General features: G+C 42.4%; 2 protein-coding genes across 3 annotated transcripts in view; one reads left to right on the top strand and one right to left on the bottom strand.

The window, feature by feature from the left end:
* fam204a (family with sequence similarity 204 member A) overlaps positions 1-15,423 on the bottom strand; it is a 31,641-nt gene extending 16,218 nt beyond the window's left edge. Inside the window, exons 1-7 of one of the 2 annotated variants that reach the window (XM_056609388.1) lie at positions 15,066-15,423; positions 14,675-14,762; positions 14,446-14,476; positions 14,002-14,104; positions 11,355-11,444; positions 1,295-1,401; positions 906-992 (exon numbers count right to left, since the gene is read on the bottom strand). In XM_056609388.1, the coding sequence (XP_056465363.1) occupies positions 941-992; positions 1,295-1,401; positions 11,355-11,444; positions 14,002-14,104; positions 14,446-14,476; positions 14,675-14,762; positions 15,066-15,314 (720 nt within the window). In that variant the 5' untranslated portion in view covers positions 15,315-15,423 and the 3' untranslated portion in view covers positions 906-940. Of the gene's footprint in view, positions 993-1,294; positions 1,402-11,354; positions 11,445-14,001; positions 14,105-14,445; positions 14,477-14,674; positions 14,763-15,065 lie in introns of both variants that reach the window. The other variant, XM_056609389.1, reaches the window with a different exon arrangement.
* pik3ap1 (phosphoinositide-3-kinase adaptor protein 1) overlaps positions 10,096-27,640 on the top strand; it is a 43,792-nt gene continuing 26,247 nt past the window's right edge. Inside the window, exons 1-2 of the mRNA XM_056609384.1 lie at positions 10,096-10,195; positions 24,051-24,136. The gene's annotated coding sequence lies outside the window, so the exon portion shown is untranslated. The remainder of the gene's footprint in view (positions 10,196-24,050; positions 24,137-27,640) is intronic.

Below are 27,640 nucleotides of genomic sequence, written 5' to 3'. Positions count from 1 at the left end.
AATCTGAATAAGAGGAAACACACACACACACACACACACACACACACACACACATTTCACAAGTATAGGGGGTTCGGGAGAGGCAAGTGTCTCGTACAAAAATAATAAATAATAAAAAAACCTGATCAAAGTGCATCACGGCGCACCATCCTAGCGTCTACATGACGCGGGGACTGGTGGCATGCGTGGTGAGTGGCTTGCGTAGGCTCGGATAAACTCATGTTTGGACTAAGAAACAATGGCTTCCCTCGCAGCATGGGCGGCGGCCAAAAGCAAAGCCTGTGATTCATGTCTCGTGTGTTTCCCCCCCTCCTCCACGATTCACTCAAGTTTCAGTTTACGACCGCTCACAACAGTTTAGAGCGGCCAAATTTCATTTTGTGCTCACAAATCCTCTCGCACATTATTCTGTACATTGCATTAGGGCCCTAATCTTGCCTTTCTCTTCCTCCGTATAAAGGAGGAGCGCCTTCATGATTAACCCACTTTACAGCAATAAATAAACGCATCATGCGGTAATGTACACCAGATTTAATTCAAGGCGGGAAAAAAGGGAAAAGCCGGAATACTTGAATCACGAGAAACCAAATGAAATAGAAATCGCGCGCGCGCGCACACGCACACGCACACACACACACACCCACACACACACACACACACACACACACACACACCGCTGTCACCAAAGAGGGCCCCGAGGAGTTAATTTAAATGCTCAGTACATTTCTTTCCCCCCAAAACGCTTTTGATGGACATTTTTGCCGCTAATCGGGCAACTTTCACCCCTTGACGGTTTGCCGGAGTCCATTGGCAAAATCCAAACCAGGGTGACAAAGACGCCTCATCTGCTAGCCATTATACCGACATGTAAAACATATTCTGGAGGCAGCGCGGTCTGGGGGTACCGTAGGATCTGGGCTTGTGGTCAGCTCGGGGTGGGTTACATGTAACCCATGTTGCTCTTGGTTTCCCATCTCTTCTTGGCCTCGAACCTGAAAACACAAACAAACGGAGACAAAAGAGTACCGGCGTGAGAACGGCGTCGACGGCACTGAGACCCACGCCTTCAACGCGGTTAGCTCAGCGCGCTATTTTGACCCCTTCGAAACACGCGAGGGGTCAAGGTTCAAAGGGTGACGGTGTAAACGATATGACCATTGGTTGCCTACCAAAAGGAAGTAAAATACACACAGAAGCGTTCACGCGTCACCTGCTAAAATTCCCAATGCGCGACTGAGATAAAGGGAATAAGGGAACGAGGCAGCGAGACAGGAGACAAAAAGGCACGTCGTACCCCCAGGCGACCGCCTTCCGCTTCTGGGCCGCGCGCGAGGCCTCCTCCTCCTGCTTGTGTTGCACGTAGTCTCGACAATCGGCGGCTTGCGTGATTTTCACGGCCAACTGCGGGGAGAGAAGAGACGGGGGAGCGGGCCATTAGAGGATGTAAACGACGTGGTTTGTGATGATCGGCGCTCCAAACCCCCCAGGTCTACCTGGCATCGCCCACGCCGACTGCAACGGCTTTCAGAGAACACAGCGGTAGAGGCGGGCGGATTTGAGGTGGGAAAACAAGTCCAATAAAAGTCCCCTTACACGGGATTATTGTGGAGTACAATATGTGTACCGTGTTATGGAAATAAACACTAATTTGTATAGGGGTAGTTACTCACGTCACCACTCACTGACCTACATACAACACTGGGGCGGTTTATCGAGCGCCAGTCATCCCACACTGAGCAAACACGTAAAACAATGATGTCACTTCCTGGAAGAAAAATCATTTGTTTCAATGTGTTTATGTTTAAAGGGATATATCAAACTGTAGAAAATAAACAATTTGTAATGAACTGCGATTTCCTTGCAATACTTTCAATGCTCATCAAAAATCCATCTATCAAAGACAGGCCGCATAAATATTTTCGGAAAACGTTTGAATTAGAACATTGTCCTGCAATAGGACAGCATTGTTGTGTCTATTGTTCCAAACCAATTTTTTCCTCCCTTAAATCTATTTATTTTCATATGTTCCGTTTTTCCTGGCGTCCTTTCTTCGTTCTTCTTAATGTGTACATTAAACAAACACCAAAATAATGAACTGTTTAGCAATGGGTCTTGTCTCCTTAGAAACACTGCAATGAATGAAATGAAGTGTTCAAGAGAGGGGCTCCATTTGGGATAATGCAGTGCCTCACATCCAAAGCAGAGAGAATGGCCGTGACTGCAAAGAGGCAAACATTCAAATCCCAGAGAAGAGATGCGCGCGTGTGTGTGTGTGTGTGTGTGTGTGTGTGTGTGTGTGTGTGTGTGTGTGTGTGTGTGTGTGTGTGTGTGTGTATTGTGGAGCAGAATAATCCCAATAACCCCAGTCACACAGACGCACAGGAAACAAAGGGAAAAAGCCTGCCTCTTCTGCCACTCCTGAGATAGGTTTATAATTCAACCAAATGCACAGTTTGATAAACAACTTGGAAGCGTTTCACCAAACGGGCTGGTAATTCCTCCATACAATCAGGGGAACGGGAGGTCTTAAGGTAATGAAGAACTGGGCCACCATTGCAGCCCCTTGGAAGAAGATTTTTTTTAGACCTGCTAGGAAAAAAAAAATGTTTCAATTATAATTAAGTGGGATAAACTTTATTAGAAAGACTGAAACTAAAATATCTGCTAATGCATGCTGGGATTAAGCAGGTCAGAGCGAGCAGGCAGGAAAAATTAAACTCTAAAGGCTTTTTATCACTATATTTCAGGAACCAAGGGTGTAAAATGTTCTAATTTGGGATACATTAAAAGCCATAAAGGTCTTTCAAAAAGATTACTAGTACTTTGCTTGGATTTAAGATAAGGACCGGGCTGGCAGTGGCTATGGGCGCCGGCGGGCCCCAAGCCATTCAGCTGTACGCTCACTTCCAAGATTTGTGAAAGCGTTTGCATAACCTGAATACTCAGACAGTTTTCTAATTCCTTACCGTTTTACAGGTTTTCACAGCCCATAAATCATGTTTTTCCAGTAAAACGCCGGAGAACCGGAAAGTTACAAATCCGGTAATTTGGTCGAGGCGGTAGATTTGTGAGGCGCGATAAACAACACGCACACGCACACACACACACACACACACACACACACACACACACACACCGAGACCGGGGCCCTCTCTCTCTCTGGTCCCCGGGATCAAGGGGCGTTGAAGGTGCTGCGTCTACGCGGCTGTGAGGCAGGCTGGGATCACAGGGCTGAGCTCCGGTAAACGGTGGCAGGGCTCAGGGTGCCGTACTGACGCCGTGTGTGAGAGGCACACGAGAGCAGCAGGCAGCCTGCCGGTCGCAACGCCCAACTCTAGAAGCATTAAATGAATCAGGAGGGTCACTGCACGGGGCTAAACGGGACGTTTATTTCAGATTTACAGGGAGCAGTTGTGTTGTTGTTTTTTCTATGCCGGGATTAGCCGGCTCTCTTGCCAGGGGGAGCGTTTGAAATCCAAAAAGGTATTGAACACACGCCTTCCCAAACATTCCAACATTTAAATTACCCCCCCCCCCCCCCCCACAAAAGAACACTTCCCGTTTTAAAATTCTGCACAGTGCTGTTACTCTATTAAAGCAATAAAGCTCTTTGTTTTGTTTTTTACATTTATTATCAGTTAGCCTACAATCCCCGATTGTCTTTACGGTGGGGGGGGCTCAACGTTAATGTCAACCAAGTTACCTAGGAGACGGGACAGATCAAGGAGACAAAAAGCCCTCAAATGTCTGATTAATCAAGCCTGCAAACAGCTTATTCCTTTTAGCCCGCATGCAAGTATGAAAATGAGATTCCGAGAGCAGTACATTGTGCAGATTTGTTCATTCTTATCTGAACAAAGCCAGCGGCGGCTTATTTCATGGATCACTGGCACTGTCAGCCCGGGCGCGCCGAGCAGGTGATGGCTCCCCTTTTTCTGGCGAGAGCAAAATTAGCAAAAAGTCGCTGCAAATTAGCCTCTCATATTTTCAGTAATACGACATTATTTTTCATTTACTTTTTTTGATCCACTTTTCAGGATTCAACCCCGCCGCCCTCCCCCCCCCCCCCCCCCCCTTTGAATGCATCTTAGCGCTAAATCCCTTCACGTCAGGACTCGGTGCAGAAGGAAGAAAAAAGGGAGAATGTACAGGGAAGAATAAAATGATAGAAGCCGTAGGGGAGTAACAGAAGCCATGAAGCCTCTGCACTCCTTGTTTATAGCAGCCGTAGAAGCAGCTCACTTCCATTTACTCCTATTCTTACGAAGCGGTCATCCCAGATTGCTTTGTTTTTCGGTTTGCCGAGTCTAGACCCGTTGAACACAAGTTGTTGTGTTTTTATTTCCCTCCTGGGGGTAATACCGTGACCTTTGAGGGATTTGACCTTTTGAGGCAAAAACAAAATGCCTGGTACACAAAGCTGGCACAGAGTCAGCTGCAGCGCTGGCTTAGAACCACAAGGAGAGTTAAGTCAACAGAACTGCTCAACTGTTGGCCCCAGGTTTACTTATTAAACACACTCGGGGCCCCCATCTTCACCCCACAGAACGGGACCTTGGTCCAGTGCAGAAATTGTGAGCAGCTCTACCGTGAAACAACCGAAAGCCGGAGTTAATCTCAGAAACAACAAACCTCCAGAATACTGCAGTAGAACGGACTCGTAAACAAGTCTGACGTCCCGAAAAATACTGGGGTTAATACCGCCGCATCAATGTGAAAGGTTCTGAAACTCCCAGCAGAACACAATTTTTCAACAGCGTCCAGAGTAAGACAATGTATTCCCACTACAGCCATCCAACACAAGCACAACCTTTCTCGAAACACAAGGAAAATATGTTTCCACGAGGATATAGTGTTAAAAAGGCTTCCATTATCAATGTTAAATAAATGACGGCTTTAGAGGCAGAAATGGCCTTAAACCCATTCATAAATTTCCTATCCAGGGAAGCCTCTTCCAATTAAAATGTGTGAGAGGTGGATTAGCCTGCGCTATATAGCGCCGGCGTGCTAAACCACCTCCCCGAGCAGCTCCGCTGCATTTGACGTGTAAACGATTAATGACCAGCCTAATTCCCTTATCACGCGACCTTAATGCCTAAATAATGTGGCCTTAGTCAACTTTGGAAAGCAGGGCTGTATAACAATGGAATGAATATCAGATTAGGCAGCTCACATGCTATTTCAGGGACGACTTCTACGATTTGAGGTGTGGAGAAAGAAAAGAGGGGGGGGGAACGGGCTGCTGTTTTTTTTAAAAATAAACAGAAGAAGAAAAGGAAAGACGCAGGGAGGGAAGTCTAAAGACTTGAGCAAAAACAAATCATGATGACCTGGACACCATCTTTCACAGCAACAGAACGGATCGCAACACGCTAAGGGCAGGAGGGACGATGTGTCTAATCAATATCTACGTGGAAACAATCCACCACGGTACAGCCATCTAAAGGTATTTACTAAAGGTATTGACTCAAGAGTGGCCACACTCGCCATCTCAATGACACATCTCCCACCACACGACGGGTTCAAGGCGGGAGTCTGAGACACCAGATTACCTCCTGATCCACAGTCCAAAGGTACACCCCGATAAAGTCACTCGCCGTCTCCCCGACAAGCGCAACAGTTCAAAATGAGCCGGGTGTGCGGTACACCCGTCGCAGTAGAACACATACAGAGCAATCACGCTCTCTCAATAGATTATCAGTCTGCCATGGGGCCAGCCCGCGTAAGAGCTTTATGTAATCTTGGTACCACTTTGACAAACAGCATTACGTGGCATGCAAAAGAAAACAAAAAAGAACCACTCCAGGGATGGCATGGGAGGACAGCGTAATCTGATGCGAGATACACGCCGCATGTCATCTTTAGGGACCGGGGAAGAAGAGGAGAAAGGGAAAGGGGAAAGTTGACTGGGCGTTGTGCATGTGCCATTATCTTGCCTCTTCTGAATTGGGTGGGCTTATTAGCAAGCTTTGAACTCACACTTACAATAATGTGTCATCAACAGTTTTATAAGCTAATTAGAAAAAAAACATTAATTAATGAGTGACTGGCAATAAAATGGCAATCATAAAAAAAAGGAAACGGAGGGTGCTAAGCTTCCACTACCACCAATTAAGGCTTAATTACAAACAAATTATATATGTGTTTTGCTGTGGGCCCTAATTTAAAAAAAAATGGCTTTAATTAAAACAGAAAACATGCTAATTAATTAAACAGCACACAAATCTACACTGAAAAGTATGCTTTGTCTATCGAGTAATTAATGAAATACAATAAGCCAAATGAGATTCCCAGGCAATTGATAAAAGCTTAGTACCCATTTCAAAATTAATGGGTGCAATTTTTTAATGCGAGTCATCCAGAGATACAATAAAAAGTTCATTCGGGGAGATAAATTGCGTGCGACAAAAAAACGAAAAAAAAAAACGAACAAAGGCCGAGAGTTTTCCCCTCAACTAGTCGGGGGTGCCCTGGGGTCTGGTGGGGCGGGGGGGGGGGGGCAGCCTCCTACCGGGAGGTTTGGGCGGGGGAGAAGACAGATCTGATAAGATGTGTACTCCCAACACAAAAGCATTTGTTCCCTTCTCTCCGCGGCAAACACGGGGCACGACAGGGAAAAGGTGGCGAGAGCATAAAGGCAAGAGGAATAACACAAACAACATGAAACACTCTTGGTGTCGGCCTTTGTGGCGGCTAACCCGCCGTGTCTCCTCGCACAAAGGCACGCAGAGACACCTTTGTCTCAGCGTACTCCAGCAGGTTTTCTCTAAAAAGGGGGGGACGTATTCCAAGGAAAGCCGTGGCGGGCTTCCCAGCTGTGGCGGGCTGCGTCTGGCTGTGAGACATAACTTAATGAGGCCGAGGGGGGGGGACAATTATCCAGAACCACTGCAAGTAAGACGGTTCAGGTGTACAGGAAAGCGTACCACGACGTGAGGTGAAAGGTGAGGCTACAGGTAACCGGGAAATGATACGCCGTGTTAATGTGGATTATGTAGCTGTTGAGAGGCCAAATACATGTAGTAGCTTTTAACTCAATTCGTACCTACATCAGCAAGAAATATAAAGATAGCAAAGAAACAGGTGCACCCTTCTTTTCTTTACTGCTGTCAATTGCTCTAATAAAGCGAAGGGCGTTTCAAACACAAGCAATCGAGGTGACATCTGGGAGAAACCAAAGGAGAAGGTGAGCGGGGGTGCGGAGACATCATTTGTCCTGCTCGGTGCCTATAGGACAATGACGGACATCTGCTGTTGTACTTGAGGAAAGCATCTCGCTCTCGCTCTCCAGCATTAACTCATTATTTTCAATATCTGCAGTCACCATAAGAAACTGCAAACGTTGCAAAGTGATAAGAGGGGCTTTTGAACAGAGAGAGAAACGCTGGTCTGCGTTGATTTACGAAGCTGTAACATGATATTTAGATATAACTGCCACCAGGCACATTGTTATATGCTGAGGGTCTTACCAAATCTGGGCAATATTTTCCTTGTTTTGTAATTCTGCAAACAACTGCGTTCATCATACTTCACAGCCAAATAATACGTTGACTCCATCAGATTGTCCTTGCATACGCGGCACTCAGAACAACTGAGACGTTGGTGCAACGTGGAGCGGAGGAGAGACAGTGTTGTGTACTTGATGACTTGACACTGCACTGGGTGGGCCTGCTTGTCACTCCTCCTGCATGACTCCAAACCTATCTCGGAGCAACAGTCGTCTCCTGCATTTTCCAAGCCAATATGCCACAAATTAAGTTGGAGACAAAAGCCGTGGCTATTCTCCCGTAGCGTTATTTCTACTTCACAACCGGAGTCGGAGGACGGCTCGGAGCGGCGCACGCGACGACTCGTACTTTCATATTCCTTTTGGCTCTAGGAGAAGTCATGAAATGAACACGCCATACCCCCCATTGTGGCAGACTAAAGTGGTTCTGTTTTGAAGTGGTAATGCAGCTCTAATGGCGGGGACGCTAGCTAGGGGAAGACTGTCGGCGGTAACGCGCTGTGACAGGCCTTTGTTTTGAATTACGCCGTGTTCGTTTTTCACTTTGTGTACAGTCGGTTCAGCTCTTTGAATTTGGTGAAATTATTTGAGTTGCTCTATTTTATGAAGGAAAATTAAAAGACGGTGGGGGCATACTAATTTCCGGGGTAAAATTGAATATTTGGATACATGAAAGTAGGGCAGGTATTGTAGGTGTAACTCTATATGACATTGTGGTTATAGTTGAGTGGGCAACATTGTTTTAAAAGCTGTTTTCTAGTTAAATAAAATGTATAGTTTATGAATGTCTGATGTGTTGTTATATTATTATAGAGTAGCAGGGATATGCATGATTAATCCTAAAATGTATTTCATGTTCGACCCACATTGACCATTTTTGTTGGAAAATATGAATCAATCGATTTGGAGTTTTAGAATGTTTTCACTACATCTCAACACGGGTTAAAAAAAACTCTCAATGTTCCTTCTAGCAACGTGATGGATTGGAGCTTGGGAGTATCAATGACTTCCTCTTTGTCTGCCTGATAGAGCTTCCACCGTTTCCAGTAACTGGAAATCCTCCTCTTCTTAGTGAGCTGCTGGGAGTGAGTGGATCCTGACGATGATGCAAAATGAATCACACACAGCAGCCATTTCATGTTACACTAATTACAGAAATTAATTAGTCCAAGTGCAACTTAGAGTAGTGTCAAAGATTGTGCAATTATCACAGGACGATGCCCCTTTGTCCCTCATAGCTGGACTTCCACCAATTAATTTACCGCAATTAATACCCATACCTGAGTGGTCGGGGCGCTACATGATTATTTTTGTTCATTGTATCTTTTCAGAACCGACAAAAACGACATTGCTGTAGAGTCTGCGATCCAAAAGCCGGTGTTTCTCTCGGTGACGAACAGGACTGTGGGACTAAAAAAGGATTTCAGGAATAAATTAAGTAATCTGGGGCCTCTGAAATGGAAGGAACAAACAAAGGTAATGAACAGGATGCATCCGTGTATTGCCCAGATACCGCGAAAACACATGAAAGGGAAAATGGAACATGAATAAAACTGTTAAAAACAAAGACCTAACACCTAGAGAAATATTTCACTGTAATAAGCAGCAAATCTCAAAGGGACGAGCTGGATTCAGGCAGCGTGTATCATGACTTAAGATGGATGAAAAAACAACTACTGTATCACAAAATTCAAAACACAAGACTTCAAAAAGGCGTTTTATCGCAGTCTTTTAAGGTTTCGATTAAAAGAAGAAAGTAGAGAGTTTCAAGTAGAGCAGTAACAGGTACGAATCAACCTTAAAAACATATTATTTAACAAAGGCCTATTGTGGTTATTACCACAACAGCGAACAACAAGCTTACTTTAGTTTCCGTCAGTTCCTTTGAATCCGAGAGTTAAATTTATTAGATTGAGATTCAACGCTAGTCACCAAACAGCGATCCAGCATCATGCACCATGGTCTCGTACCAAACAACGCCTAAAGTCACGCCCCGCCCACTCCTGTCCCCTCAAAGCTGTCCCTCTGCTTTCACTTGTTCTGCTCACAAACCCTGTGACTATTGTGCCTCTAAGAAATTAATAAATAAAACCCCAACCGCAATCACGTCTCAGTGTTACGACCGTAAACAAATTAAGCATTGAAGACGCCTTCCGCTGCAAATTACTCATTCAATTAGAACCTTGAAATTGATTCTGGCCACATTTGGGATTATTGATCCTCTAAACAGCTCTCTTCAATGCATTAAGAAGTCCGACGCGTTAACGGTGTAAACAAACCGCCTGGTTTCCCGCTAACTGTCTCAGTGCAAGTCTAATTCAAGATTAACTACAACACACAGCTGCATCTAATAATCCAATATGGACTGCATCGAGACAACGCCTCCTACCCTGGTTGTCACATTACTATTTCAACAGTACACTCCACCATTGCAAACCCTCTATTCCTCTATTGAGTCCGTTTGTGATTCTCCTCAAAGTTCACAAACCTTTCACAGACGTTCAAGCGGAACGTCTCCAGACCAACGCAGCGCTCTCGTGAAGTAAAGTTAGCGCATTGCCGCTAAACAATGAGCTGCGCGTGCCAGAGCGCTGTCACGCGGCCCGTCATGTTTTTGGCGGGAGGCAGCGCAGGTGATGGAGGGACAGACTCAACCCTGGCTAAATCTACGTCAATCCACTGGCACCGGTAAGAGGCTTTCAGTAAACTCCAGGCGCAGGTGCCTTCATCCGCAGCCGCGCGCACACAAGTTATTCCATTACTTTCTTTTAGGTTCCCAAATGGGCCCACTTTGTGGGCAGTGGGGCCGGCGCTTTGGGTTGGGTTTGGGAGTGTGTCCACGCAGATCACCGTGGCCTGTGTCACTCGGGGAATCTCACCGGCCAATTCTGGTGTATTTTTCGTTTTTTCCTGTATCACCGATTCTTCTTTTATGTTATGTAAATCGGGACATTTGAGATACATGAGTGAGCAAACAACAAAGGGTTTAGAAACAGGACCCTGACACTGCTTCATTCCTTGCTAATAATTCTAATATTGTTTCCTAGCGTCTCGCTATATTCTACAAAAAACAATCAGCATATGCCGAGGTACGGATAAATCTGCGTTATGAGAATGGAGAAGGGCACATTAAAACAAAGTTCTGACCGTCTTGTAGCATAATTGGTTGTTTGCTTAGACAATCGTTATTCTTGACAGCAGGTCAAATATGAACGTTGTACATCTGTGAGTTGCATGCGTCTCAGTGTATGCGACATACTTATAATAAAACAAAGACGGCCAACTTTGAGACAGAACGCACAGGGAGGCACCTTGAGCGGTTCATGTACGAACAGCACACCTAGACGCTGTATGTCTTCTTAGCCACAATTATATGAGAGCGGGCTACATTTTATGCTAAATTAGTTTCAAACCACTTGATCCTTGATGCCTGCCAATGTGGTTAGTTACAAAACTTCAGGCAGTACATTTAGGGGCCATGTACACTTCAAAGGTACGAAGCTCCTACCTGGAGAACGATTTAACAGTTGGCTTGAAAGCAAGGCACCCTTCATTAAAAAGCAGAGCCCAGCGTCTTTCAGACACCCCTCGTACTTCAAAACTAAGAGGTGGGCTTTCCATTAATGCAATGGAAAAGAGCTGCAGGACAACACGCTGGTGTGTGTGTGTGTGCGTGTGTGCGTGCGTGTGTGTGCTTTTTGTTCCTCTGCGTGTTTGCTGGGAGAAAACGTCCACGGATCCATTAGCCTGATTTGTCACAGCAGGAGGGGGAGGAGGGGGGTGGGGGGGGGGGGGGGGGGGGGGGGGAGAACCCCCCTCGAAAGATCTCTTATCGGCCGAGGCGTACCTCTCGAGTGGCGAGGCTGTCGCTCATCTCCTCCGCTCCCGCGAAGTCCCCTTCAGCGATGGCTAGCTCCATCCTCTTCTCTAGGCCGGACTGTGGAGAGAGGGAGAGAGGGAGGGAGAGGGAGGGAGAGGGCGAGAGGGAGGGAGAGAGGGGGTGGGTTTAATTTTTTTTTTTTTTTTTAAATAGGGAGTAGGAAGAAAAAAAAATCAAAGAGTAACTTCAAAAGTCCCCAGGGGCCTTATTTTTTAATATGATTGCCATTATGACAAATATGTAGATTTTGCTTCACAAATGAAAACCTTTTTGATTGGATATTAGTGGCCAAATCTTAGAAAATGCTACAGGAGATTACCAAACATAAATGTGACGCTTTAATTACACATTTCCATTACTGGCCTCGACTGGGAGTAATGGGAAGGGAAGGTGTTGGGGGGGGGGGGGGGGGGGAGTGATGCCCCCTGGTTAGTGATGGCACAGAAGTTCTGCCACCATGAGACCATCTGAAGAAGAAGTAAAGTCCAAATGTCCTCAATTCCAAAATAGCATCATGGCCAAAAAAAAATAAGCAGGATGCCGTTATTAATGCATTAATGCTCCTGCACAGTACCATGTCTTCTTCAATCACTACATTTTAGAAGTGGGATACTTAGCTGGCAGATATGTGCATTTTCCTTATGGGATTAAATTATTATTATTTTTTTTTATTTTTTTTGTGTTTGCTGTGCTTTCCTTATAAACTAACAAAGTAACACGATCGAACTGTAGGAATGTACAATGCAATTCTTAAATTATTAGTATGTTTTTTATATTTTGATATTAAGGGAGACAGTAGCTCAGGAGAGCAGGCCATCTGAATACTGAAGATGGTTGCTGGTTCTGTCCTTGGTTTATTCTGGCTAAAGTGTCAAGCTGCTTCAGAGCAAGACATTTAAGAACTAAATGGTCCACACTAGTAAATTGTTAACTTACGTGGTGTGTGTGTGTGTGTGTGTGTGTGTGTGTGTGTGTGTGTGTGTGTGTGTGTGTGTGTGTGTGTGTGTGTGTGTGTGTGTGTGTGTGTGTGTGTGTGTGTGTGTGTGTGTGTATATTGGTCAATGAGAATGAGAGGCATAACACACATGTCAAGTATCTGAGGCGGATAGAAATGTACTCTGAATGCAGTCATTAGAACCATTACATTGGCGGGGGAAATATTGCGCTTCCCATTAAATGATGATGATGAGTCCTGTTTCATTTCCCTTTTTTCATTTATTTATCTTTTCAACTCTACTCAAATAAAGCCAAAGCTGCAGAAAAGGAGAAAGTATTAATTAAATGTTCCACGCGGAGAAAACTGAGCTCAAAATAATACTTTGAATAACCATCAAAAGGATTGCCAATTAAATATTTCCCCTTCATTGGGTCAACTATATAGTTCATCAAATATGTTAATATTTGTGCTTCCTTGGCACTTTGTCTTCCTTTTCTTACAAATGTGCAATTATCTCATAAATTGCCATTTCTCAAGTTTTTCATTTTTTTTAATTAAATGAATCTATTGGTTGACTTTCCTTTGAACAGGATGGACCAGATTTAGGTATAATAATAATAAGAAGAATAATAATAAATTGAAAGATGATATGTTTTTCTTTCAGTACTTGTCCGATGACCAACCTCCAGTTCTCATATCTTCTCATAGCTTATTATAGGGCTTGTTATAGGGCTTGTTATAGGGTTTATTATAGGGCTTATTATAGGGCTTGTTATAGGGCTTGTTATAGGGCTTATTATAGGGCTTATTATAGGGCTTGTTATAGGGCCATTAGGGCTTATTGTAGTCTTATAGGGCTTGTTATAGGGCTTGTTATAGGGCTTGTTATAGGGCCATTAGGGCTTATTGTAGTCTTATAGGGCTTGTTATAGGGCTTGTTATAGGGCTTGTTATAGGGCTTGTTATAGGGCCATTAGGGCTTATTGTAGTCTTATATGGCTTGTTATAGGGCTTGTTATAGGGCTTGTTATAGGGCCATTAGGGCTTATTGTAATCTTATAGGGCTTGTTATAGGGCTTGTTATAGGGCTTGTTATAGGGCCATTAGGGCTTATTGTAGTCTTATAGGGCTTGTTATAGGGCTTGTTATAGGGCTTGTTGTAGGGCTTGTTATAGGGCTTGTAATAGGGCTTGTTATAGGGCTCATTGTAGTCTTATAGGGCTTGTTATAGGGCTTGTTATAGGGCTTGTTATAGGGCTTGTTATAGGGCCATTAGGGCTTATTGTAGTCTTATAGGGCTTGTTATAGGGCTTGTTATAGGGCTTGTTATAGGGTCATTAGGGCTTATTGTAATCTTATAGGGCTTGTTATAGGGCTTGTTATAGGGCTTGTTATAGGGCTTGTTATAGGGCCATTAGGGCTTATTGTAGTCTTATAGGGCTTGTTATAGGGCTTGTTATAGGGCTTGTTGTAGGGCTTGTTATAGGGCTTGTAATAGGGCTTGTTATAGGGCTCATTGTAGTCTTATAGGGCTTGTGATAGGGCTTGTGATAGGGCTTGTTATAGGGTCACATCAGAACAAAACATGAAGGGATATGTTGGCACGGTAACGCTAGAGATCGCTTAAAGAATAAGGGCCATTTTAGAGATGGTATTGAAACTCAGACAACAAATTACCTGAAGGTCAGCAGTGCTGGACGCAGGGGGCTGGAACCTATCGTTTACACCAAAGTACTGCTGAAGCCCGTCCCACTGCTTCCCCAAGCCTCCTCGATGCTCCCTGAGAGAGGAGGGAGAGGGGACACGTCTAGGGTTAGCCTCATGGTTACTTACATTACATGTATATTTAGGTTTGATCAGGTGTAGGCTAATGTTTCTTACATGACATCGATAATTAACAGCAAAACAAACAAAACAAACCTTCAGTTGCTAACTGTTCATTTTCTATTGTTGAGCAGATAAAGGTTATTTTATCACAAAGATGAAAATAAATGCTGGGTTGATAGTGGATGACCATTCAAGATGGTATGAGAAGTTACTTCTACTACTTCTATTGGTTAATAGGGTTATTGGCACTAGTTTCATTATTTAAATGATAATAACTATTAACATTTTTGTTACCCCTCTTTTGTTGTGACTTCATTGCTTGTTCCTGTTGAATAACACAATTACAATCATGTTAATGGTATTGTATTGAAAATGGGTGACAAAAACATTTGTTAAGCCAGAGTGTCCTCATTTTGAGGTATGGATGGATGTTACAGTTTTCTCGTTTATCATATAGATGGAGTTAAAGCATTAAGAAAGCATCTGTACAATGCAACACAGAGCCGCACACATCATAAGGGACCTTTCTTGTGTTTTCTTTTGCGTCTTCTTCTGGGCACCTTCTGACACGTTTGGAGTTCATCTTTCTTCTTCTGTAGCTCTTTGAATTTCTAATTATACAGATGCAGGCACAATATAAGTATTCTGGGCATAAACATTAACAACACACACTTGTACCTGGATATCAGTACAATGACCACTTATAATTGCTGCTGTTCAAATGTTAGTGTACAACGTAGGATTACGCAAACCCTTATTTCAACCCTACAACACACTCCTCGGGTGGCGTTTATTGTTATTACAATATCCAACAACCCCTGAATACAGCAGCATGGCAGAATGTGCAACATCATGCTTTGCTAGTCCGAAGCAACGAGGGAATAGTTTATAACACTGCATGGCAAACAACATACTTGCCACATTTCCTGGGAAATCCCAGGTAGAATGTCTGTCGGGGGTTCTTTGTCCTGCTGTGGATCAGCAGGAGTTTGAGATGAGTCTACTTCAACCGCTGTCAGAGTACTCTGTCCTGCTATGCCCCTCACATTTTCAGTACAACTATTCGATTTATTCCCTTGCTCCTCCTCACACTGTCCAACCTCCTCGGCATCTGAGCTGAGATCGGATTCAGTGAATCCTTTGGGCAGAAGTCCGCTATACATTCAGTCTATTTGTTATCAAAACATTGAAGAATGTCACTTAATGATTATATAAAAACTGCGCTACGAGAAAGCGAACGTATCAGGATCAGCACGATATCGTTATTTCCGGGTAAACAATATGACGCGTTACAATAAGACAGCCCATTGGCTGAGGACAGAACACGCAGCGACAAGTACAATAGCCAATCATATATTTTTGCAATCAAATAGCAAATTTGACGCGTTTAATTGACCGTCCGACAATTATGGTTATAATATACGCAATTCTATATTTTCTGTATACTGTGTGGTCTGGTTGAAGACACTGAAGTCTTTTGCAGAGAACCGCCGTCGAAAAGTTATTGCAGTAGAGGGTAAGGAGGTTTAGCCTTTTTCGGTGTTAATTATAGACCTCTAAAGACTAGACTACTGACAGGTCCAGGAATTCCAAATGTTAACATTTGTGCCATGTTCTTGGGAAGATAAGCGTTATTTTATAACCAATGGTTCACAATTTATTCAAAATGCTTTGGGCGTTATATTATTATTAGAATGATTAGCATGCAAATCTTGTATAGCCTGAAGGGTTGGACAAGGGATATCTAGCCTTAAATTGCTCTTTCACACGTGCACACATATTAGCCTTTCTTTAGGTAGCATCTTATTGCAAGGCCAACAATCTGCATAAATTGAAACCTTTATTTTGTGCCCTGAGTGTTCGGCTAACAAATGGTCAAATGGACGCTATATGTCCATGATGAATGTACAGACCAGTATTGCTTTGATTAGTTTAAGTAGACAACTAGACATGTTAATTAATCTACAAAACATAATCAAATAAGGAACTTCCTTCAATATTTCAGCTAAACCAATACAAATTGTAGCCTACTTCACAAGTTTAAAACAAGTATACCATGAGAGACCATGAATTCACTTTAACCTACATAAGGACTTTTACTCTTTTTCCACTTTGCAGATTTAATGCATATTAAACGTCCAATAAGGCTTACGCTATATTGAATGTCATCTGCGACATGTAATATCTCTATCGTATCCTCTAAAATATGCAGCCATTAAAGGATATCACTCCGTCAGCATTATCACAACTTTAATTACATGTGTGACAAGTTGATGAGCTTGGAAGTGGCTGAAGGTAAATGAGACTGACAGCGACAGGCCGCTGGTAATACCGCACGATCTGACATTACAGGTCTGCAGCGTTCCCCCGTTGATTACTGCACCTTGTGTTCTATTTCACACTTGACTTAATGTCTCTTGGCCTCTAACTCCTCCCTTTGTCTACTGCTCTCTTTCCCCTCCCTCCATCTCTGTCTCTCATACCGCTCTCTGTCTCTATCGGTCTCTCTCTGACTTTCTCTCTCTTTCTCTCTCTCTCTCTCTCTCTCTCTCTCTCTCTCTCTCTCTCTCTCTCTCTCTCTCTCTCTCTGTCTCTCACACTTTTAATTCTTGTCACTCTCTGGCTCAGGCTCTCTGTTGCTCTATCCCTTTTTTCATTTTTTTTTCTATATATATACTCACACACACTATCTCTCTCTCTCTCTCTCTCTCTCTCTCTCTCTCTCTCTCTCTCTCTCTCTCTCTCTCTCTCTCTCTCTCTCTCTCTCTCTCTCTCTCTCTCTCTCTCTCTCTCTTTCCCTCTCTCTCTCTTCTCTGGCATGTGCTCCAGTTCATTATTTCCATCATTTCTTGGTAATTTATAGTTGGCTGTTTAAAACTTAGAGCCTCTTATTAAGTTTTGGCCATGGCGGATAAGAGGGAAGGCTGGAAGAGCACAGCGATAAACTAATCATCCTAAAACCCTAATTATTAGTATCTTACTGTGGCAGACTGTTTTTGAGAGCCAGGCAAATTGAGCCTCAAATGAGGAAAGGCATATCTGTGGAAGTGGTAATAATTTTCAAGTCATCTCGATCTGGCTTGGTATGGCAGAATTCATTAGCGCAGATTAGCAGTATGTGTACAAAGTAAATGAGATATCTAATAGCAAACGTGGAGGTCCAGAGACTGTTAATTTCCTCCACCCCATGTGAAGGATGGTGTTAAGAGGTGATTCTATATATATTTATATATTCTGACATTCTCTCTTAAGTATAGATTTGACTCTGCGCTCCCCGAGCACTCAGCCAGACTGAACTGATCCACGCCACCCGCCTCCCCCCCCCCCCAGCCCTGTGACAGATGCTATTTTAAACTGCAGGAAGGTGATGAAGATGAACTTAAAACATCAGATTTTGTTGTGCTACACTGATGCAGAGGAACGCTGTTGTTTTGCCAAAGCACAAAGAAAGCTAATTATGTGTGTAAGTAGAAGGTTGTGGGGGGCTAAAAAAAAAAGAAGATTACCAGGAATAATTTGCTGATATAATTACACCAAAATTGGGTACACACAATCGTAAAATACATGTATTGCTTGACCTGGGTTAGCCAGTGAAATAAATCCTCCTTCTATAGCCTTTGTTAATTTGTTTTTATCATCTCCAAGTGGTGTTTGTGCAGGCAGTTCAATTTGCATGTGTAATTCCACTGTGCAAATTGACAACAAGTTGATAATTCCAGGGAATGGGCTTCTGTGGGTCCCTGCTATCTTCCCGAGCCTATTCATTTTGAGGAACCACTGAGGCGTGAAACTCATACATCAACTATTTCCTGACAACGCTGAGGCTTATTGTCCCCTAAAATGTCATTACAGCCATTATTTATGAAGCTAATTCATTTATTAAACCATATTTACTCTGACAAAATGTGTCACATTCTATCCGTATCCCCCTGCCTGGCTCTGAACAATGCCTTTCAATGAGTCGCGTATGGAGGGAACAATACAAGCCACCAAGCTTTAGATGTTTGCTTTAACCATACAGTGGTACGGACAGGTAGACAATATTGTATAGAGGTACGCCATTGACTGTTGGCCTCTATCATATTTACTAAGAGAAGGGGAAGGGTACAAAGTAAAGAGGACAAACTCCATGTTAACCATGTTGTATAACATGTCTTCAATGCAACCCCTTTAAACTCCAAAAAAAAACGAACTCCTCAGCCAACATGACCCTACTTTGGAAACCACACTGTCAAAGTACGATTGAGGAAGTTACTTTTAAACCGCGTAGCCGGTGAGCTATCAGATGCTAAACGGTTGTGTAGCCCTCTGGCCGGCTGCGGCGGCCTCGTGGATCTATCGGCGTGTCCCAGTACACGTCCTGACGGCCGGATCATCCCCCATTGTGGGACACGCAGTAGCACATCACGCATGTTAATGTTACACCCGCTCCCTGGGTTATTCCTCCACATCCTTCATATTGAACTCTATTTCTCTACTCCTTCCAAACTCACCTGTCACACACAGAAAAATCACTGGCCACAGCAGCCTTAATGACGAGCTTTGTTTGAACTTGTTAACAATATTCATTTGGAGGCTGTGACGTTTTAATTAATTTGAGGTGTTAACTGCCACGAGGGCAAGCGGTTTGCGTGTGAGATGGGCGAGCAGGGATGGGGCGCGGTAGAGATAAGAAAGAAGCACTTAGGCCCCCTGTGAAAAGCCTGTAAAACGGGAGGCATCAATGGCTGGGAGGGGGCCAATAGTCACCATGGGGTGGATGTCTGGGTGCCAACAACACTAATATATGTCTTCAGTATTTCTGTCAAGATCTCTTCTTCGCCAAAGTATTTAAATCATTGATACACCGCGTGCCTTTCGCTGAATATGTGCATTTTATTGGAAAGCGGCAGGATGCTGAGAGGGAGAATTTGAAAGGCTGCACATTGCAGGGGAACCGGTGCACGGGAGGAGGGGGGTCGAGCTGGGGGAGGGAGGGCTTGTGGTTGGAATTAGGTAACTTTGAAGCAGTCCATTGAACAGCAATAAGCTTTAAAGGCTTAGCGAGCATAAACACATTAAACTGATGAGATTCATCAGCACTCTTGTGTCAAATCCGTTGTGCCTACAGGCTGGGGCGAACAATGGTACGTTTCAGACTGACGTTTCACTCCAGCACTGAGACAAACCTGCGCTCTGTTTTGCGGGGGCTGATACAAAGATACCCAAAGTTCCACCTCTACCCAGCTCTGCTAACCACGCTGGTTCAGCAGCCGCCACACAGAGTACACCTATCTGATCCGTCTACAGAGAGTTGCATTTTCACAACCATTTCGCAGCACTTGGAATTGGAAACCCCTGTATGGTAGAAAGAGTGTTTCATGAACACATGCGTTCAGTTTATCACGAGTTAAAACAGAGCCCTGCCTTGATTTCCCCCCCCCCCCCCCCCCCCCCATCACTGTCTGTGTCCCGTCACTGGGAGTGTCATTGAAGGAAGAACTGGGCTAAACACTCGGAACAGCAGACGTTTTCGAGTAAGTTCACCCTATTTGATGTTTAATTGGGCTAATCTCTGAGCTGCACAGCTGGTGCTCTATGACCTGATAAAAATAATAATACATTTAGATGGAAATATTTCTTCTATGGAGGAGGGGCGTTATGGGGGTGGGGGGGCTGGGGGAGAGGGACTTTAAACTTTATTTCACCATTTATCTGTTGTCTCATTCCTTTCTAAATCAGCCACAGTGGCCCCTTTTCCTTTTGGCTAGCATAACTGCAGGCCACCAGATTGGCATGAAATGAGCTCTATTTGAATCTTTACATGCTCCAATCAGATGAGCTGAGATTTAATCACGGCCCGCCTGCCCTACTGGAGTCAGGGCCCTCAGATGAAGCCGACTACATATTCATAGGTTGGCTTGCACGGTTGATTACCACAGCATAGATGGAAGGTACGTCCCTTCCACTCTTTATTCTTATTTCAATTTTAACTGTGTGGAAATCGAGTTTGAATAGTTCATATGAATCCCCCCACTTACCCACTGTGTTGGGAAATAAGGTATATATATATGTATAGCTGCAGGTGTTCAGGAAGTATAGGTTCATATTTTGATGAATAGTTTCTGATGCGGCCATGTATTAAATTGCACAATGTGTTATTTTCCGGCTGGGTAGTGTATCATTAACACCGTACACAATGCTAAATGTTGCAGATAATTTTTGTGCATGGCCTTGCAGTCATTCATTAATGTCCCTGACATAGAACAATTCCTTCGGAAATAAAGGAGAATATTGCCTGATGAATTAATTTGGCTGATAACATCTTGCATATGAAGCTTAAATGCCATTTCAAATTACATGCATGCACTGAGGAACTTTCAACTTCAATTTGCATACGGGGAGCACAAAAAATCTTCTGTATCTGAATTTGCAGAGTCTTCCTCATCTGATGCAACATACATTTTATAAGAAATCCCACATCACATGGTAGTTAAATGCATACACCTTAACCACCAGTCAATTCTACATTTACCAGAGTTATTTGAATTGTGAAAAGCAGGAACCATTTTACTTAGTTTATTCAGTCTTTTGCAGAGAGTGAGCTGAACAGATGATGTGTTTGAAATATAAGTGCACCCCTCTGATCTAGTAAATGATAATGCAATCTCACTTTTAATACTCTGCTGACGAATACAGCTAGTGCATTACACTAAATGAATCGACAATGTATATGAACGTAAGAGGAAGCGTTTCCTCTATGATGGCTAGGCTCCACTGTTTTTAACACAATACGCGGTTACATGAAGTGCACATTATAAGGCTCCTATATTTAATGTCCTCGCCCTGAAGACTCATTGCTTGTTGACGAGGTGTTTCTTTGTTTGTCTGTGAGAGAGTCTGTGGATGATATACCTGTTTCCCTCCTTTCTTCATCCCTCTCTGAACAGATCACCTCCCTAATTTGAATCATCCGCAACCCCTGGGTTCACGGCTGAGCTCTGCATCACAACATCACGCGGCGCCACATAGGATGAGGGACTCCTGATTGAGGAAATCTCTTCCCCTGCTCCCTCTTCTTCTTCAGAGAGAAAGAAGAAGAGGAGGTGGGTTGTGTGTGTGTGTGTGTGTGTGTGTGTGTGTGTGTGTGTGAGGGATAGGAAGGAATGCATAGCCTTCCTCATTACACTGCTGTCATTTACTCTTCATACCCGTACTCTTTAGTGGCATTAAGACGGGATGTAAATTTGACAGTTAACGCTGTTAGAAAATGGCTAGTTCAAGAAGGCCAGGAATTAGAGATGGGCATTAGGCGCTGATAAGCCCCTCGCCTCTGCTGCCGCGGCTGCTTAACATTCATGGGAAAGCCATCATCAAACACCGTTATCACAGCTCTGTTGACGGCTGAGGAACATCATCACTATGATAATTTCTTCTTTTTTTTTTTCATAGCTGTGAGCCAAAAAAGCACCCCTTTTATTTCAGCGGCTTTGTTAATGAGATAGGAGGCTTGTTGGTATGGGCAAATGCAAACTTGCCACCTCTCCAGAGTTTGTTTGAGCCCCCCCACCATCACTACCACTAGTACTACTACTACCATTACCAGTACCTCGCTGTCCGCCGTCGTCCCAAGACACTCCACAACGTCTCACCCCCCCACCTCCAGCTCTGCACACCTCCCGGCGCACTCCGCTCTGTGTACTGTTGTGATGGCGGCGGCTGATGACGGGGGTGGGGGTGATAAGGGGGAGGGTGGTGGGCGGGGCTGATGGGCTGTTTTTATGTACTCCTTTCAAAGTGCTCTGTGTGCATTGCTGAAGGAGAGCCTTAATGTGTACCTTTGCAGATCACTCACTCAAAGGCAAGGGAAAACATGGCTCTTTCCACACGCGCCCTCGCTCGCCCTGCCGCGTGGCTGGCAGCTGTCAGTCAGCGGCGATGGGTTTGCTGATCTGAGGGGGGGGGACGGCCGTATTGATGGCACTTCAGTAGAGCAAATGCTCCCGTTCAGCGTCCGGCGCCTGGTTCATTACGAGGGAGGAATGGTTCATTTGAACAGTCAGCCCTTTGGATCTCTGCGACGTCAGTGCTCTTACACATTTTAAATAAGTGGACATGTGGTTAGTTGACCAGTCTAAATGGACATTGATTGTCCAGGTATGTATAACTGCCAAGACCAAGCTACACTTCCTTCTGATTCATCACTGTGTCACACTGTGACTGACAATGTGTATTATCATTCTCATTCTTATTTTATTAGTAGTAGTATTAAAACGATAGGAACATATAGGGTTATAGGCTACTATCCTATGCAAACATTGCATGACTAAACCCTCAAGGTGAATTAATGGCGATGTGTATAAGCTTTGCGCAAAGATAGTCTGTTAGCACTAGAATGATAAAAGGCCATAACAGTCATACCATACATAGAAGGTCTATCAACAACTCTACCCTATCCTTCCCTCCAAAAAAATGAAAAATCAAGGATGAATTATTATTATTTGCATGATTTTCCGTAATATATATTCATTCGGTTTGTTTTTTACTGTTTTTCTTACCTTCTTAAAACAAGCCTATGTGTGGTGATAAAGCTCTGTCTCCCGTCTGTCAACCTTTCTTTCTTTCTATCTATCTTTCTTTCTTTTTTTTTATTAATTTCTTACTTTCTTTCTTTCTTTCCTTCTTTAAACAACCAAGAAGATGGCTTGAAGCTCTGGTACCCGGAAACGCTATTCCCATACAAATGCACAATTATAGACACATATTAGACAAAAGTACGTACTTATTGTGTTTGCTTCAAAGAACATTTGCTTAGCAGCTATAATATGTCAAGAGGAAACTAAAATTATGACAATATCAATTACTGGTATATAGTTTTTTTCTTTAGTTGTGTGGTTTATTATTTAATTACATTGAGCTGCCCTGAGAAACTCAGCCTAATTATTGGATATGAAGCTTTAGAACGGCATTGGATGAATACCCTATTTGGTGCTGTCAAAGTTCGTTAGCTGTAGCAAGGCTATTGACGCATAATTTATGGATTTCTAATTCGAAGGTTTAATTAAACCAATAGTGTTTTTTTTAAGTTTTCTTTTTAGGTGTACAGTTTCAGCAGAACCAAATCACTCATTCATTATAATAACTGACACCACATGAAAGAAATGAAGTCGGAGAAAACAAAGAGCATTGAAGCTAACGAAGTGCATTACACACTTATTAAATCCATTCCCACTTCCCCTCATGGACCTGTCCGAAAAACACATTTAAATTGTCATTGTACTCCAAGGTAGAATATGTGGACTCTTTTTCTCGTGTTAACTTTGAAGTTAGCTGGGGAGAAAACGTATAGGTAGAGTGGGAGGCATCAAATAATCAGTAACTTCAAAACGCATGCTAACCACTTAGCACTCCCAGAGCTAATGTCCTGGAGACATTCAGGATGGAAATTATTCAAACTCATTTAGAGGCGGCAAATTGGTCTAAGTTCAATCAGAAAACAGGCTGACACCGAACAAGAAGTGCAGCCTAATTATACTTGTTTGTCAAATGAAAATTTCATTTGGGCCGAAATGAAACCTCCGAGCCACTTCTTTTAAGGTGAGCTCCTAGTTGTATTATCAGCTAAATGCAGTAAAATCCATAATCATGTGATGATAATGAAAATGGAGCCAATGTTAACATTCAGGCTTCCATTGCCCCGGGCTACTGGTGATAAAAATTAAGTACCATAGTCCTCTGCCAGCCATTCTGACACCCGGGCTGGTCTTTAGCCTCTTAGATGCGTTTTTGCATTTTAAAAACTTTATCAAAGCACTGTTGCAATGTGGAAAATGTCAACGTGAAATGCACTGAAGGCAAATTGGAATTTCATTAATAGTGAAATTATTGCTTTTGACTGATGTATTACTATGCTTGTTAAGAGGCGGGGAGTGGAACGCCGCCTGTCTGGTCCGGCTGTTTGCTGAAAGTTACCAATCGGCTCGCTGCAAGGAAGTGGAATTCATAAGTAAGTGGGGAATATCTGTTTATAAACAGTTATAGATTCTGCACGGGCACTATCTTCCTCATTTGAAATCAAAGCAATAGAGGATATATACGGCCTTGTAGTATGAAAGATGCACATAAAAGCTATTTTGTGTATTATTAGGCTATAAAACATTATAAGCACCTGAGTGTTATATCGTCCCTTGATTAAATGAGAGGCTACTTTTCATCTGAATAGCAGTTTTTTAAATATCAAGAATTTCTATTGATTATAATTTTAGCTAATCGGAAATAGTTAGCCTACCTGCTAACAAAAACCACAACTACAACAGGATCAGCAATCAGGCTTTAGACACAGGACTTCAGACCTACGGATATCAATAAGGTATCAGTTTATTTGAACCTACGCTCATTCATGAGCCTAGTAGTTTATTGATTCACCATGTAATCCTCTAAGTGTCAGTGCTGTAACCGATTCAGTTGAGAATTGTTGTGACACCAGGAGACTTAGGAGGGCTATTCCTGCGGGGGCGTGGGGTAACTCACTGACTGCAAGCACACGGAAATGGTTAATTCAATTAAGTTTTCTTGCAGTATATAGTATAAGTTAACGTTGAACATTACCTGTACCGGCCTACTGGTTCACAGCAAAACAATCATATTTTTCTAAAGCTTTAAATATAATTGTTTATCAGTCAAATGTGTGTCGAAGGGCTTTAATTTGCAGATGTATAAGGACTTTTATCTTAATCGTTAAGAATTTGGATACCATGAGCCTAGGTGGTCTCTTGCTTTTGTAGTCTTTTTTGGAGCATAATTTCAACGTGTACAGTTATAAAATATATTCAAATGTCTGAGATACAACATGCAGTGGACAAGTAGGTCTTCATTGGATGGGAATTACTGTGTTTTAATTGGATTTAAGAATGGTAGTGAGTTTGTTGAAGTGATATTTTGCTGCGCAATTACAGAATGTTGTAAATAATTATTCACCAGAGTTTAATAATTATTCACCTAATGGAGAACACCCAGGTTCGGCCACAATTAAAAGCCCTCTACCTTATTGTGACTGAACCATTTTGATTTTCCAATTAGGACCCAAAGAGCTGCGCATGGGTAGAATGAGCTAGCAAGAAAACCACAGGACCAGGTTTTATTGTCTGGACTTCCACTAATGGTGTGAATGTATTCAACAACATGTAGGTGTTTGCCTTGTCCGGCAAGTTGCAAGAAAGAAAAGAAAAGAAAATCCAATTATAGTCCCCTTAATGTGTAAAGGTCAATCCCCATCCGTCAAAAGCAACACCACTAACTATTACCTTTCTTGAGATTTGTAGTTTCAAACCAATGTATATGCAACCGTACACATTTAATTGCACATTAAGTCCCTCATTTCCTATTGGGTATTATTTTCTGCCAGTGTACTACCCATGGATGTATAAGTACTACATGGATGCATAATAAGTACTACTTCCTACTGTCTAGTACAAGAAGGCTAACAACTCATTGGTCTTCCAATCTTATTTTATTTTGATGGTTTCATTTGCGTTCTGAGAAACCAATTACCAAAATGAAACGCTATTAACAGTCAATATTTTACCACGTAAAGTCCTCATCACAAGCAGCTTTATTCTTTTAGTGACACTTTAAATCCTAATGAGCTCACATTTTTTTTAAGCAGTCTCTTTGTTAAACGTAGAGTAGAAAAGTCTGCCTTATTTTGGGAAGAAAGAAATCCTAGTTAATTATTAAGATCATCAGAGTTTTGACTTCACATTTTTGGGTGGTTTTCCTTGGTTATATTAAAGCAGTAAGGCACTAAAGGAAACACTTCATGAGGATTTTAAAACTGTTAAGAGGCTCTTAAACTAAATGTGAGCGTGTCCTAGGATTTTAATGAAAATGAATGGAACAGAAAGAATGATTGCGAGCTTTTGCTTCATTTTGTAATAGGATTGCTTTTGAGCTGTTGAATGCAATATGACCACATTGCTTTGTCTGGCCATAGTTTTCAGTTGGTCAATAACGACAAACTGGTTTGAATTGGTGCTTGGTCCATCATGTCTACTAGACACGCAAACTGCATCCATCTCTCTTGTGGCATATAAGGTAGGCCTACTGTTTGTAATTTATAATACTAATATAATATTATGTGCTTCAGGTGAGCTCATGGTAGATACAACAAACTATTAAATATAAATTCTCTAAATGAATGTTCCAGCCTCAACTTCTTGATATCAGCATAGTAACCATACACAGTTAAATTCTGTGTATGGTCAGATCAGTTAAATTCTGTACTTGATCGATACACTTGACTTTGAGATAAATGTCTGAAAGTAATTCAGAGTGGAACGGCCCCATAACCATAACCCATCACTTGTCTAATTAAAATCAAGATGCATTTAGACATTAAAGACAAGTCAGATATCTGCCACCTGGTATACCAGCATTAGGCTTTGTATAATTTAAAGGACTTTCAAATCACATAATGTTGTCACACTTCTCATCTAGTTTAATGACACTATTAATTGGATTTGTAATGATGTTTTAAGCAAACTTATTTCCACACACATCTCCCAGGAAATGGCCTCTGTGATAACAATAAGCGGCGCATGCTTGGCATACTGTTAGCTGCAGCTGAGGAACATTTGCAGTGAAGCTCTGACCTCTGGTGGTTATATTCAGAAGTGCATCTAAAAAAGTTGTTTGACCGTTTTGGCAAGTGTGCTATCCAGAGGCAAGCTTTGCAGTGATTTGTCAAATTTGACAAAAGTTTCTGATAGTCACATAAATAATGTTTGATTGTATTAGTATCTTGCAAACACAAGCCTTCAAAGCTGTACTTTTTCACTCCATGAAGTATGTAGGCTAATAACTAAAGCATGACACCAAAGAACATAAAGGAAAATTAAGGAACCATAAGCTTCTCACCAAAGACCCCCAAAACAAAGTTGACAACAAAGCTCAAAATAATTCTGCAAATATATGAAATAAGTAAATGGTTCATCATTAATTTGTTAATAATTATTAAACAGTAATGAATTATTCTAAATGTTAAAAAATAGACAGAAGGATTGTAATTTTAAATAAGTTGTGAAATTTATTTATGGTTTGTTTTGCAAAAAAAAGCAAAAAATGTTATTTTCCGATAGTTAACCACTAGATATGTTACCTGATCTATAATGACAAACCTGGAAAATCTTTTCAAATCTTTTTCGTTTAATTTACAGACAATTTATAATATTAAGTATTAATACTTATCAATGATAATAATCCTTATTATAATCATCATCGTAACCTAATAGAAAAAAATGAAGTTTCATTAAAAGTCTGCAGTTTTCTAGCGAGGGCAAATGCTGTTGCAACATGTGCTCATCTGTAGCGAGAAGTTAAGTGGAACTTTCCGAACTAGCGCTTGTTCCGAATTATCTGATGAATCTATCCCTCACTCCAATGAATCCTAATGGATCAGGAATCTCTCACATTTACCCAACAATGAGGGTATGGTGAGCAAACTTTCTCTCCA

The sequence above is a fragment of the Gadus chalcogrammus genome, chromosome 15 (genome assembly GCF_026213295.1).
Source record: "Gadus chalcogrammus isolate NIFS_2021 chromosome 15, NIFS_Gcha_1.0, whole genome shotgun sequence".
NCBI classification, from domain to species: Eukaryota; Metazoa; Chordata; class Actinopteri; order Gadiformes; family Gadidae; genus Gadus; species Gadus chalcogrammus.
This window is presented reverse-complemented; position numbering and strand designations above follow the sequence as displayed.